General features: G+C 40.0%; 2 protein-coding genes across 7 annotated transcripts in view; one reads left to right on the top strand and one right to left on the bottom strand.

Moving 5' to 3' along the window:
• Positions 1 to 7845, bottom strand: part of LOC126458295 (Fanconi anemia group A protein-like) — a 240518-nt gene extending 232673 nt beyond the window's left edge. For 3 of the 6 annotated variants that reach the window (XM_050095235.1, XM_050095240.1, XM_050095239.1), the window contains exons 1-2: positions 7670 to 7845; positions 6056 to 6119 (exon numbers count right to left, since the gene is read on the bottom strand). In XM_050095235.1, the coding sequence (XP_049951192.1) occupies positions 6056 to 6119; positions 7670 to 7711 (106 nt within the window). In that variant the 5' untranslated portion in view covers positions 7712 to 7845. Of the gene's footprint in view, positions 1 to 6055; positions 6120 to 7653 lie in introns of all 6 variants that reach the window. The other 3 variants (XM_050095238.1, XM_050095236.1, XM_050095237.1) reach the window with 3 other exon arrangements.
• A 383-nt stretch (positions 7846 to 8228) lies between these two features.
• Positions 8229 to 13300, top strand: LOC126456376 (uncharacterized). The gene is made up of 2 exons (XM_050092129.1): positions 8229 to 8616; positions 12786 to 13300. Exons 1-2 carry the CDS (start codon positions 8608 to 8610, stop codon positions 13095 to 13097), a joined length of 321 nt encoding a protein of 106 aa, XP_049948086.1. The 5' UTR covers positions 8229 to 8607; the 3' UTR covers positions 13098 to 13300.
• The last annotated feature ends 409 nt before the right edge of the window (positions 13301 to 13709 follow it).

Below are 13709 nucleotides of genomic sequence, written 5' to 3'. Positions count from 1 at the left end.
GGAAGCACCACTCTATCAAAGGTGAGAGAAAGAGTGTGTGTGGGCACTAAGGAGGAATCTACCTTTTTCATCACCTGATGGGCAGCAATGACACCCTGATCAGAGAGGTATGATTGGATTTTGGCCTCAGTCAGACCATAGAGCAGTCTAGCATAAATAACACCATGGGAAGAATTCAAAGTTCTACAGGCCTTGACATGAACAGGATAGCCTTGGAGAAGCGAGGCCGCAAGCAAATGTTGTGCTTGAGAATCAGAAGTAGTCTCCAAAAGCAAAGTGCCATTACATACATGGGAGTAGGATTTGACAGGGCCGGCAACTGCATCAACACCTTTCTGAATAATAAACGGATTTACCGTTGCAAAGGACTGACCGTCTTCTGTACGTGAAATCATGTGAAACTATGGTGCAGTTGGAAGGGTCTTTGAATCGCTAGCCTCATTCTGTTTTCTTTCATAGACGTTGATTGTGAAGATGATTGGCTCATTGTGCCCCCATGATTGCCAGTGTCTCCGATGACACGCTCCTTCCAACTGGGAGCCCCATGCATAAGGGGGCGCACCGCCTTAGGTGATTGTTCACAACTCCTGAACACCTGGCAGAGGAACCAATCAGCAGTTTGGGAAGGTAGCAGCTCAGGCAATCACCCCTCCCCGTGCCTGGCTTGTACCAGGCAGTACATGTGATTCCTAACTGTCGACCCGGGGGCTGAGAATTACGCGTTACCCAATCATCTGTTACGTGTCAGACACATGGGCCGGTCTTCAGGAGCGCACGGGAAGGAAGAAGAAAAAGGGGAACCTCAAATGCTGAAGCAGAGGAAGGATAGGAGAAGGGAAACAAAGAAAGGAATACGGCACAAAAAACAGTGGTGAAGAGTGTTCTTATGTCAACGAGGGACAATGCAGAACATTCCCAATAACACATCAGACATGATCCTCAAGGGAGGGGAAAAAGAATAGCAAGAGGATAGACATGCACCACAGAAGGGAAAAGATGCTGCACAGGCTGGGGCCCTGTGGTAGCCAAGCATGAACCCACCAAAGAATGGCAAGCACCCTGGGGGGGAACAGTTAACAATGATGGGCTGCGAAGAAGATTATATGGAGAAAAGCAAAAAAAGAACACTTCAGATAAAATGGACTGGGCAACTGAAATGTAAGAAATGGAACATTATGTGACAACGGCTGATGACACACTTCAAATAATGATTGAGAATGGAAATGATGGCGAGTGACCCCTTGTACTGCACTCAGATTCACTGTAATAAACTGCAATGGAAAATCTGTGTCAAAATTATTATATAAAGAAGACTTAATGTTAAATCAGTGTTCATGTCTAACAGTTTTCTTTTTCACATTAGCTGGAGAGGCTGTTACAAAGAACAACACAATTGTATAACATAATGACTACAAATAACAACAGGTTTTGGAGTTTTCTAAAATTAGGTACCTTGAAAGACTTCTACAATGCTGATACCTATGTAGCCTACTGCAGGAAGTAATCATACACAGATTTAATTTTTCCAGGTTTTAATGAAATTTTATATGCAGTTTTTGAAAATGAGTGTGGGACTGCAGTTTCAGTGAAAGACGGTATACCTGTAGAGAATCTCTCTGTTTTACAATCCATCTTAAAAGACAACCTGGAAAATCTTTTGATTGCAGAGTAGTGGAACTGCGTACTACAAGCAAAAGAGCAAATCCTAACTTTAATTTTTTGCAAGAATTGTGTGACTTTGTAAGGAACATAAATCTAAAAGATACTTGGGAAGTGCTGTACACTACAACAGTTAAATTTAGATACATGACAAGTCTTGCAGCAAGCAGAATTGATTTTTTGTGTATCACAATGCCTTACACAGTAAGTGTCTTCAATAGACACAAATCCAACCAGTTTTTCAACCACTGTGGAGTATGTTGTAGCATCAACGTAGCCAAGCAAAAAACCTTCTGTGCCCAAGCGAGGACACTGGAAATTGAATGTAAGTGTCCTTGACAACAGGGTTTTAGATGAATCCATAGGAATGATTTGGAACAAGTGTCTTGGATCAAGAACAATATACGGCCCAACATCGAATGGTGGACTACACTCTCAAAACAGAAACTGTGGATGACAATGATTAAATATGGAAAATAAAAAGCCAGACTTATGAAGAACATCACAGAATTTTATTACTTTTATTTGAGAGAACTCTATGTTCAGCCCGTTTTGTCTAGTCAGCACTTTAGACAAATAAAGGAAATGAAAGAAATTTTAATGAAGTTAAAGAGAAAACTCATCAACAGTTTGAAGATAAAATCCGGGTCACAAAACAAATGTAGAAGAAAAAACTGCCTCCTTGTATTATTTCATATGGCAAACGAAGAACAGAAGGAAGACATTTACAAATAAACTGTGAACTGCAAACAAGGAAATTCTTCTGGAACAGAAAGAAAGAATTAAAGACATTATCCAGTTTTTAAGGACTTATATATTACAGTTGAATACAATGAGCAATTTGCAGAAATATGTCTCAAAGGTACTGACACTGTAACCACAGAAAAACAACAGAGAGATAATGACAACATATTCCACTGCGAACCTTCTGGATGTCATTAAAACATCCACATTGAACAAGACAACACGGCCAGATGGACTACCAGTTGAATTTTGCAAAAGGTTTTGAAATATCGTCAGCAATAAGTTTTCTGATGTAATAAATGAAGTAACCAATGGTATCTCCTTACCTCCAGAATTTAAAGAAGATTTCATGGTGTTGGTGTGAAGAACAGATGAAATAAGTAAATTGTGATATACTTTTGTTAAACTGTGATTACAAAATTACTACATGTGCAATGAAAGTCCACTTGACTACAATACTGCAATGAGTGATAGGAAATGACCAAACAAAAACGTAATTCGGACGTTGTGGAAGATTACAAATTCTACATTGTGACATTTCTATAAACAATTCAACAAAAAAACACAGGAAAGAATTTGGTGACATGTTACAAATAGTATTTTTCAAGGAAGGAATAGGATGATGTTTTGTATGAATCACTGTAGTACAAAAACTTGCAGTCCAAAAGCATGAACAATGTGTATAATCAGTGTAACTTTTTAGCAATGTGGTAGATGCTATTCATGATACAGACTTTCAAAAGAAAGTAAAAATTTCCTTACTTTTATTGCTTTAATTAATTTATTTTTCATTCTCCAAAAATTTTCCTTTTATTCGTATATGAAGAACTTCCAATAGCTTTGAAACAACTAGCTGCTTATGAGGGAAGACAATTATTACTTTTCCTCATGAGGAAAACTTTTGAGTTTATTTTCCTACTTGTAATATGTGTCTTCCTGATTTATTACCTTTAAATTACTTTCTGTTTCATTTTACTATGAAGAACTGGTAAGGAAAATCCAGATGGCATTCCAGGACTGTACTGGCTATGTGCAAATTGGAGAGGGACAATCATCATGGTTCCATACCAAGACGGAGTCCAGCAAGGCAGTGCACTGTCCCCACTAATTTTCACCACTGTTATGGATGATTTAATAAAGATGACATCATAATCTGAGTTGAAACAGAAGAGGAAGTTCAGATGAAATTAAACATATGGAAATCCAAGTTCCAGAAGTACAACCTCCACATCAGTAAGACCAAGACAGTGGTCATGGTAGTCAGCAGAGATGGCCGCTCTGCAAGTATGAAACTAGGTGACCACCAGCTGGAGTGAGCAGACAATTTTCCACGCATTGGAAGTATAATCTCCAGGAATAATTTGATTAAACAGGAGTGCAAAAGAGTGCTGAATTCTATTGGCAAATGAGAACCTTTTTATTAGATGACAAGATTCCAGAAAAAGCGAAATTAGTGATGTTCAGTAGCTACTTCGTACCAATATTGACCCACGGTATTGAAGCCTGCATCATCAAAAAGAGACAGTCATTGAGGCTCCATCAGTCAGAAATGAAACTCCTCAGATCCAATTTCCAGAAGTTTAAGGTAAGTTAAGGAATGAGGAGGCGAGGAAGAAAGCTGGAATGAAGACATCTCTTATAGACAGAATCAGCACAGCCAGACTACAGTACTATGGGCACCTAAGGTGGTTGGGGACTACAAGAACAGCCCGAATCAGTTTTGAAAGAGAGGTGAAAGGAAAATACTTCAAAGGAAAGACCCAGAACCCATTGGCTGGACATGAACAAGGAAGACCTCACTGCCAGAGGAAGGACAATGGATGACATACTCCATGACAGACTGCACAAGGACAGAAGAAAGTGGAAGAGGCTCATGAACAGTATCTGATAAACTGGAACCACACAATAGTGATGATGATGACAGTGAAGATGATGTACTTTGAACAGTTTTTATCTGGAATTAAAATTGTTGATTGAAAACTATTTTGTAAACAAAATGAAGCATCAATAAAGTGTTTATTAAAAAAGAAAGAAAAATAAGTTACTACCTTTGATTAAGATCATGTGCAGTAGCGATAGCAAAAATGTAAAATCTCTATCTCTCTGCTGTATCAAAACGTAATCCCTGAAAGATCAAAATTGTGTTTCATATTGGGACAAAAATTCAGTCAGCAGACTTCTCAGAATGGACCTGCTACACCTACATGGGAGCTTTGCAATACCCTTCAGTGCCTGGCAGTGTGTTCCTGAAACCACCTCCAGACTGTTTTTTTGCTGTTAGACTCTCAAAAACAATGCGCAGGAAAAATGAATACTTAAATCTTTCTGTGCAAGCTCTGATTTCTCTTATTTTATTATGATGATCTATTCTCCCTATGTAGATGGGTGTCGACAAAATGTTTTTGCAGTGAGAGGAGAAAGTTTGTGATTGAAATTTCATGAAGAGATCTCACTGCTCCGAAAAAGACTTTGTTTGAATTGTTGCCACCCCAACTAGGGTGTCATATCCGTGATGTACTTTCCCGTTTCCGATAATAACTTTCTTTGAAATTTTTGTATGTCATCCACCTAAAACCTGTGTGTTAAGGATCACATACCATGCAAGAATTATCCCCAGAGCAGATGGACAAGCATAGTGTAGACAGTTTCTTCAACATACCTGTTGCCTCTTCTAAATGTTCTCCCAATAAAATAGTCTTTGGTTTGGTTTACCCACAACACTATCTATGTGACCATTCCAATTTAAATTGCTCTTAATCATAATCATTAGGTATTTAGTTGAACTGATGGCCTTTAGATTAGTGTGATTTATCGTGTAACTAAAATTTAATGGATTCCTTTTATCGTCATACTCATATGGATGACCTAGCACTTTTCATTATTTAGTGTCAACTGCCACTCTTTGAATCATACACATATCTTGTCTAAATGACTTTGTAATTGATCTTGATCTATTGACAATTTTTAATTGTCTCCTAAATCATTTATACATATTAGGAACAGCACAGGGCCTATAACATTTCATTGGGGAGTGATAGCAGCTATAACGCTAAAGGGTCCAATTATGTGCATAACACTGGAGGTCCCACTACCAGCAATCCTTTGTGAATGCCTGGATCTTTCAGCCTGAGCAGCTTCCTCTGAAACAGTACAGGTGACTGCATCCGGCTCAGGATCTTTGTCAGCCACAGACAGTGCCTGAAACCCGTTTGTTAGGCAAACCAGGGATACCTTTAGATCAGCCTCCTGGGAAGTTTTTTGCTGCCTGCCACACCTTGAAATGACCTTCACATCTGCTCCCCCTCAGCGATGCTCACAGGCTTCAAGCTGTGTAGCACAGGCTAGTACCACTTGGAGCTGTGAGCGAACGGTCACCAACACAGCTTGCATCCAAGCACAGCAATCACTGTCCCTATCCATACTAAAGACATCTCTTTCTCTCACAGGGACATTAGTCCAGAAATCTTTGGCTAGTTAAGGAGGAGTTCATTTTCATAATCAGTGTTTCGCAGTTTCAACCAATATAAAAGGTTTATTACACAATCACTGATAAAAATACTTAAGTGGTATTAAAAATACTCAAATGGTATCAATCACAATACAAAAATTGTTGTAAGTATTGTAAAAGGTGTATGTATTTTATCTGACTCACCAAATAGGTCCATCAATTTATCCATGATGGAGATACAGTTTTGATATACATGGACAAAATATACCTGTAAAACAAGAGGCTAAAAGTAACAAGCGAATTTCAATTGCAAGGAAAATAAAATTAATAAGGCATTAATCAAAAGCATGTTTGCAACATGCTGTATTATGCCCAGTGATCAAATTGTCTCATATCACAGTTATTTTGTTAAAAAATTTGGAAAATTTTGATGTTGATTTCAAACTGCGATATTTAAATTGGTTATAATAATTTTCTGTTAAATTCAGTAATAATAGTAGTAATAATAATAATGGGCAGACAATCACAATTATAATCTTAAAACTATAGTAACTATTGTGCACCTCACAGAAATCTTTTGAAGTGTAAACTATGAAATGTAACAACCAGTTGCATAGTTCCATTTTATAATCGCAAGGACTATGAACACAACTGTAATTAATCAAGCATTTTGAGTGTATTTGATTGGTTTCAATTTCTGATTCTTGTTAGCCTCTAATTTGTGTTGTCCGTATTTGCCATACCGCTTACGAGCTTCTTTCTGTAAAATATTATGTAATGTTGCCCCAGACAATGGTCAGACAGATAACTGTGTGCCACCAGTTGCTGAGATTATCACCAGAGTGGAACTGGCAGTGAGACTCTTTTATTTATAAGTACTACACATAAGACATTCTAGATCAAAGTCAAATCTACACCAGTTGGCCATCTAGGCATCCTTATCCCTCGCACGTACAGTGATACATAATTAAAATTTGTCAGACTACTTGACAAGTGACTGTTGATGTAGACAGTGTTTCTTGCATGCATCTTACTTTCTGTTGTCTAGATCTTTATGTAGACAACACGCTACTTCATGCTTGGTTAAAAAACTGCCAAAGCATTCTCTGGCGCAAGTCTGCAGTTAACGACTTCACATCACAATGAATATTTAGTAATTAAGCAGTGAAAATTGGCACAGTTTTGCTCGTCACTATTTGGTTCTATCTGTATGGTGCTGTTGTCCGAGATTTATCAGAATTCATTGAATACTTTGTGGTCACATTCAAATTTGTTCTGTGCCGAAGTGCCATCATTAAAGAAAAGACTACAAGACAAATTTTGTGCAATCGTACACCCGGATTCTTTCTAAACTCTAATTAAATAATTCTTACGTGCCATACGAAGACAACCACGCTTAAAACGGATGGTCTGATAACCACCGAATGATGTTTGGTAGAAACACATTGTTTTTATAAAAAAAAGTACAAGCGATGCTAGGCAGGGTTCTGTTTTCGGTCTACGAATAAATCCTAATGGCATGAAAAAGGTGGTAATTGTCCAAATATCAACTCGTGCCTCACAACCGAATTACCTTCGATACTGTTATGAGCAGAAACTCGTGTTCTAATTTTTTTATTACGAACTTGAAAGGGAATAAAACATTCATCCCCAACAGTGCTGCAATATGGTTATTACTGATTTTGTAGCTATTATTTTTTGTAAGTGTTGCCATTCCCGTTACACAATCACACAATGACTGGTGTACACAGGAAAATTGGGCTAAAACAAACATAACCAAGTTGACAAATTATATTGCTAACCTTTAATCACACTTACAAAGTTAAAAATTACAGTACACTTCTCAAAAAAGAGTAACATAACAGGTTCCCAAAATATTAGGCGATGTTTTTGATAATAAGCGCAATATATAACAATGACATACACAAAATTCTAACATAACTACAACAGATAAAATTGAGTTTCGCGCGTACAATCCATACGTCAAATCACAGCGCCACATTACAAGATCGGAGATCCCAAAGATTAACATAAACGAGGCACGCCTCGTGCAAAGATATCCATGTATGAAGACAATGTATTACCACAGCCTATTGCTATGGTATTACGTGATTTTAAACCATGGAGGTAATAAGAAGGGAGTCACAATTACGTCACTAAGGCCGGTATTACACTATCAAATTTCTTTGTCCAATATCTTTGTCAAAAATTTTTGACAGTGTAATAGGGACTTTGTCAAATGTCGTCCAATATTTGATCAAATCTAGGGCCTCGCTGTATATTTGATCAAAGAAACTGCTTGTCTTCTGTTCACTGAAATGCGATATGTTCCCACGTGGAGCGCTAGCATCGCTGCAGCGTTCTGTCATCTGTAGTGTGTTTGTAAACATGGTCCGAAAATACAATTGGTGTGTGGCGTCTACCACAAAATTAATAGAGATGTATGAAGCTGATGAGGCGCTTTACAATGTGAGGCACCCTGAATATAAAAATAGATTACGAAGATTGGAGAGCTACAAAAATATTATTAGCTGTGACATACGGCCTGGGTGCACGGCTGACGACGTTAAAAAGAAAATTAATGGCCTCCGCACAAGTTACTCCTACGAGAAAGCAAAAGTTCGTATCGGCATATCTCTTCCTTTTTATTAACGCAAGACTAAAGTTCCTCAACCAGGCCACAGAGGAGGACGAGAGTGTCTAATATCGAGAGCACAGAAAGTGGAAGTGAACGAGGTACACCAACATTCGAAGAAATGTTTGAGGTATGTACATTTGTTTACATTTTACGTAACTAAATGTGATTATCTCACCAGGGCACTTTCCCAGCGCCATTGTAAAATGTCTTAAAGTATTCTCTTAAGTGATTAAAATTCTTCTGGGTATTATGCTGCATCATTGCTAAAAACTAAAAATAATAATAAACTAAAACCGACGTTTAGGCCGAATTGCAATGTCTTTCCTCAGGGAATGACTGGTTTTGCATTGGGACAGGTGCTTGTATTTATTACAGACTATCTGTGTCTGACGTCACTGTTGTAAAACTTATAATTGGTCCTCAAATAGGAATGGCTAGTCATGACGTAAGTGAAGATGGGAGGAAAGAGGCTATTCGTGATGTCCATTTCATCAACGATTGATAGCTGCCCGCCAATCAGCGTTCGTCTTCTGGTCGGCAAGTTTTCCTCCTGGTGTGCACGGAAGTGGACTGACAGTTGCTCTACAGCTGTTTTTGCAGATGTGTCCCATGTAAATTCTACCCCGCGACATCTCACGGCCCGTTGGACTGGGATGGCCGGCAGCCAGGACGCCGGGAGTTTGTAGCAATCTTCTCTGTTGATGTTGTCAAGCTGCTTAATAATTTCGATCGCATCCCGTATTTTGTGTTCTCGCATCCACAATTCTTTCGCCAGTACTCGGGCTTCCTAGAACCTGATAGGTTGTCCACAGTCAAGGTGGTGTTCCGCTATCGCCGATTTATTATGTTGTTGTAATCGTCGATGTTATCCCAGTCGTTCACTGATAACGTAGCTGACAGACATAAACATGAAGGACTGGGATAACATCGACCGAATAACCCACAACCAGGCCTGCATGGAGGAGGCCTTGGTCAGCAGTTGACAGAAAAAGAAATTTGAGGAGCTAATGGGAAACAAACACCACTCACAGCTAAGTCTGGATACAACTCGTACCATGGTTAACATCTCAACACAGACCATCAGTGAGGCAGCAACATCAGTTTTGTCCAAAGGATTAAACTTTGCAGTTACATCCACAAAGATTCCCACAGAAGCGGTCATTCAGTCTGTGGCGGCGTCAATCTACCAAGTACCACGTGTCGAAAGAGAAAAGATAAGGCAGGAAACGGTAAGAATTTTACCAACAGCAAAACCACCCAGAGCCAATATCACACATGAAGAAACACAGTCCATAAAGGAGCTCAGGAATAACAAGGATATTGTGGTCCTACATGCGGACAAAGGAAACGCTACAGTTCTGATGGACACTTCTGAATATGAAAAGAAGATGAACAAACTGCTAAGCGATCCCATTTACAGAGTACTAAGGAGTGACCCGACAGCGAGGATAGGCAGAAATACGAAGGCCCTCAGAAAGGTCTCGAGAATTAATCCTGACACAGCCAAGAGACTAATCACCAAGGTGCCTGTTCCTCCTAGAATCTATGGAGTACCTAAGCTCCATAAGGAGGGTTATCTGCTGAGGCCCATGGTGAGCGGAATAGATTCACCTACGTATTATGTTGCGAAACATCTGGCACCTAAGTTGCCGTCTTGTGGGACAAACAGACTCCTACGTGAAAGAGTCTTCCTGCTTCATACAACAGCGAATAAAGCCATCAGACATTATGGTCACTTTTGCCATCAAGTCTCTTTTCACTAACGTACCCATTGAGGAGACTATTCGCATTCTACAGGATCGGATCCCACCAGATATCTGCGATCTGGTGCGCTTATGGCTGTCATCTATGTACTTCACCTGGCGGGGAAAATATTACTAACAGGTAGATGGAGTGGCAATGGGTTCCCCGCTCTCCTCTGTAGCTGCAGACAACTTCATGGAAGCCTTAGAGCAAACAGCCCTAGCTTCTGCTCCATTACGTCTCAGTTGTTGGCTACTATATGTGGATGACACATTCGTTATCTGGCCTCACGGTGAAGCAGAATTGGGAAACTTCCTCCAGCACTTAAATAGTGTGCACAAAAATATAAAGTTCACACATGAGACTGAAAACAATGGTACCTTGCCCTTTCTGGATGTGGAAGTATACAGAGCTGCCGAAGGTAAACTGGGACACAAAGTGTACTGGAAACCAACGCACTCTAATCGGTACCTGCACACAGAGAGCCACCAGCACCCAGCTCAAAAGTATTCTGTTCTGCATACGTTAACTGCCTGAGCCTACTGGATAAGCGATGAAAATAATATCAAAGAAGAATTGAAGGAGCTACAACACATGTTTTGTGCCAATGGCTATGATGACAACATCATAAGAAAGGTAGCTAAAACCAAAGGGAGTAGAACACGACAAGAAGGCAAAGAAGAGAAGCTTCTACTGGTACACTTACCATATGTAAAAGGCGTCAGTGAATGGCTAGGCAACGTCCTCCACTGACAAAGTTTCAAACCGATTTTTTGAAGCAGCCACAGGATCCACGAAATGATAGGTTCCACCAAGGATATAGTCAACAATCTTAACACTGCAGATGTTTACGAACTGTGATGTGAGAGCAGAGCTGCCTACATAGGAGAAACAGGGAGACCTGTCAGCTTACAAGTAGCACAACACGAACGCTATGTACGGTTACAACAACATAATAAATTGACGATAGCGGAACAGCACTGTGACTGTGCACAACCTATAAGATTCCTGGAAGCACAAGTACTGGCGAAAGAATTGCTGATGCTAGAACGCAAAATACAGGAGGCGATCGAAATTATTAAGCGGACTGACAACATCAACAGAGAAGATGGCTACAAACTCCCGGCATCCTGTCTGCCGGCCATCCCAGTCCAATGGGCCGTGAGATGTCGCGGGGCAGAAGCTACATGGGACACGGATGTATCTGCACAAACAGCTGTAGAGCAACTGCCAGTCCACTTACGCGCACATCAAGAGGAAAACTTGCCGACCAGAAGCCAAACGCTGATTGGTGGACAGCTACCAATCATTGACGACATGGACATCCACAAATAGCCTCTTTCCTTCCATCTTCCTTTACGTCATGGCTAGCCAATCATATTAGAGGGCCAATTATAACTTTTACAACAGTGACGTCAGACATCGATAGTCTGTAATAAATAGAAGCACCTATCCCCATGCAAAACCAGTGTCTGTAATAAATAGAAGCACCTATCCCCATGCAAAACCAGTGTCTGTAATAAATAGAAGCACCTATCCCCATGCAAAACCAGTGTCTGTAATAAATAGAAGCACCTATCTCCATGCAAAACCAGTCGTGCCTTGAGGAAGGCCATTGCAATTCGGCCGAAACATCGGTTTTAGTTTATTATTGTTGTTAGTTTTTAGCAATGACGTGTCATAATACCCAGAAGAATTTTAATCACTATGACACCAGCCGAAGAAGCCTACATTCTTATATTATCTAACTGCTCTCCCGAGTACTGGACGTCCAGAAGCAGCTTGGCAAACTGTTGGTTCCATTCGCTGTAGGTCCTCTGTGCTTTTTGTATCAAGATAAGTGCAGTCTCCTGCTACGGCAGACACTGTTTCCTGACGAGTGTACCAGTGTTTTCTTGTCTCAGTTAACAAGTTATGCAGTGTGCAGGCAGCCAGTGTAATTGTGGTAACATTTTCTGGAGGCAGATTAATGGTAGTAAGAAAAATCCTGAAACGACTTGCAAGAATGCCAAAGCTGCTCTCCGCTAATCTTCTTCCTTGTGACAGTCTGTAATTGAAAACCTTTTCTTCCTTTGTGATGCCTTTTAAGGGGTATGGTTTCATAATGTAACTCAGAGGAAAAGCATCATCTGCCAGTACAACCATTGGAGGTGTAATCTTTGTGTTCCCAAGCTTCCTGCCTTCAGGAATGTTGAGACTAGATCGGTCAATGAGACACTCCCATAGTTTGCTTTTTGAAAACACTCCAGCATCACCAACACGCCCATTAGTCCCTACATCAACATACAAAAATTTGTAGGAAGCATCTACCATGGCAAATAAAATGATACTGTTGAAGGATATGTAATTGAAAAAGTGAGATCCACTAGCTTGTGGGCATTTAATATGAATATGCTTTCCGTCCATTGCTCCTGTAGTGTTATAACAGTTCCACCTCTTCTCAAAATCCTCTGCAATTTGCTCCCACTCTTCTTTGCTTGTGGGTAGCTGTAAATAAGATTTTTGCATGTGCAAGGAAGTATTAACTAATGGCTTTCATCTCTTATTTTATAGCATGAAATGCAGGCTCAACAAGAACCTTCTGTCACATGCAATGAGCCACAGCTCCAGCATCAAGAGCGGCCTCCCACAAGAAGAAGGAAGGGCACAACAGATGTTGCAACAGATGTCATTGTGGAGGCCATCAGGACACTGAAGGCTGTGGCTGATATGGCCAGGACTCTGCCCCAACCTGTCCAAGAAGACCGCTACAGTGCCTGTGCCATCCACATCACAGCTGAACTGCGTGACATGGATAATGTGAGTGGTAAGGAATTTACTAAGGGCACAATACATGGTTTGCAGCGATATTTGATGGACAGATGAGATTTGCTGCATGCGACAACTCAACAAGCACAACCGTCTGCCTCTGGATATAGCCAGGTTGCCTTGCAGCAGGCTGGTATAGAAGTTTTTTTTAGCTCTCCAGTCTTCTTAATCTAATTTTGTACTCAAGATGCCTCATGTTGTAAAACACCTAATCAGCTTCATACATCTCTATTCATTTTGTAGTTTCGACACCAATTGGTACATGCTGTGTTAATAAAATAAAATAAAAATTATTCTTAATAAATATAAAGTGTATTGAACATTTATTTACCTTCAGTCATTGGTCCTTTAGTGCTTTATAAATTGCTACACGCGTTTCAGGTATTATTTTACTTAATGAGCACTGTGGAATTCAGGTGCTGTACTGTAAGCTAGAGTAACTTTTCTCTTGTAGCAAGGAATCGCAGTGTTACAGTGAGCCTGTCTTCTGCAGATATAGCAGTTCTTAAGCGAGTATTGTGCTTTGAGATATGAGGAATCACTTCACTGAGCACATACTGAAATGTATGCTCATCCATTCATAAGTAATTGATGTATGACTTGACTTCCTCCACTATAATCTCACGTAACAAGTATTGTTCTATGCATGTTAGCCCAGTACTTTTCCTT

Source organism: Schistocerca serialis, chromosome 2 (assembly GCF_023864345.2).
Source record: "Schistocerca serialis cubense isolate TAMUIC-IGC-003099 chromosome 2, iqSchSeri2.2, whole genome shotgun sequence".
Taxonomy (NCBI): domain Eukaryota; kingdom Metazoa; phylum Arthropoda; class Insecta; order Orthoptera; family Acrididae; genus Schistocerca; species Schistocerca serialis.
The sequence above is the reverse complement of the archived record's forward strand: the minus strand, read 5'-3'. Positions and strand labels throughout refer to the sequence as shown.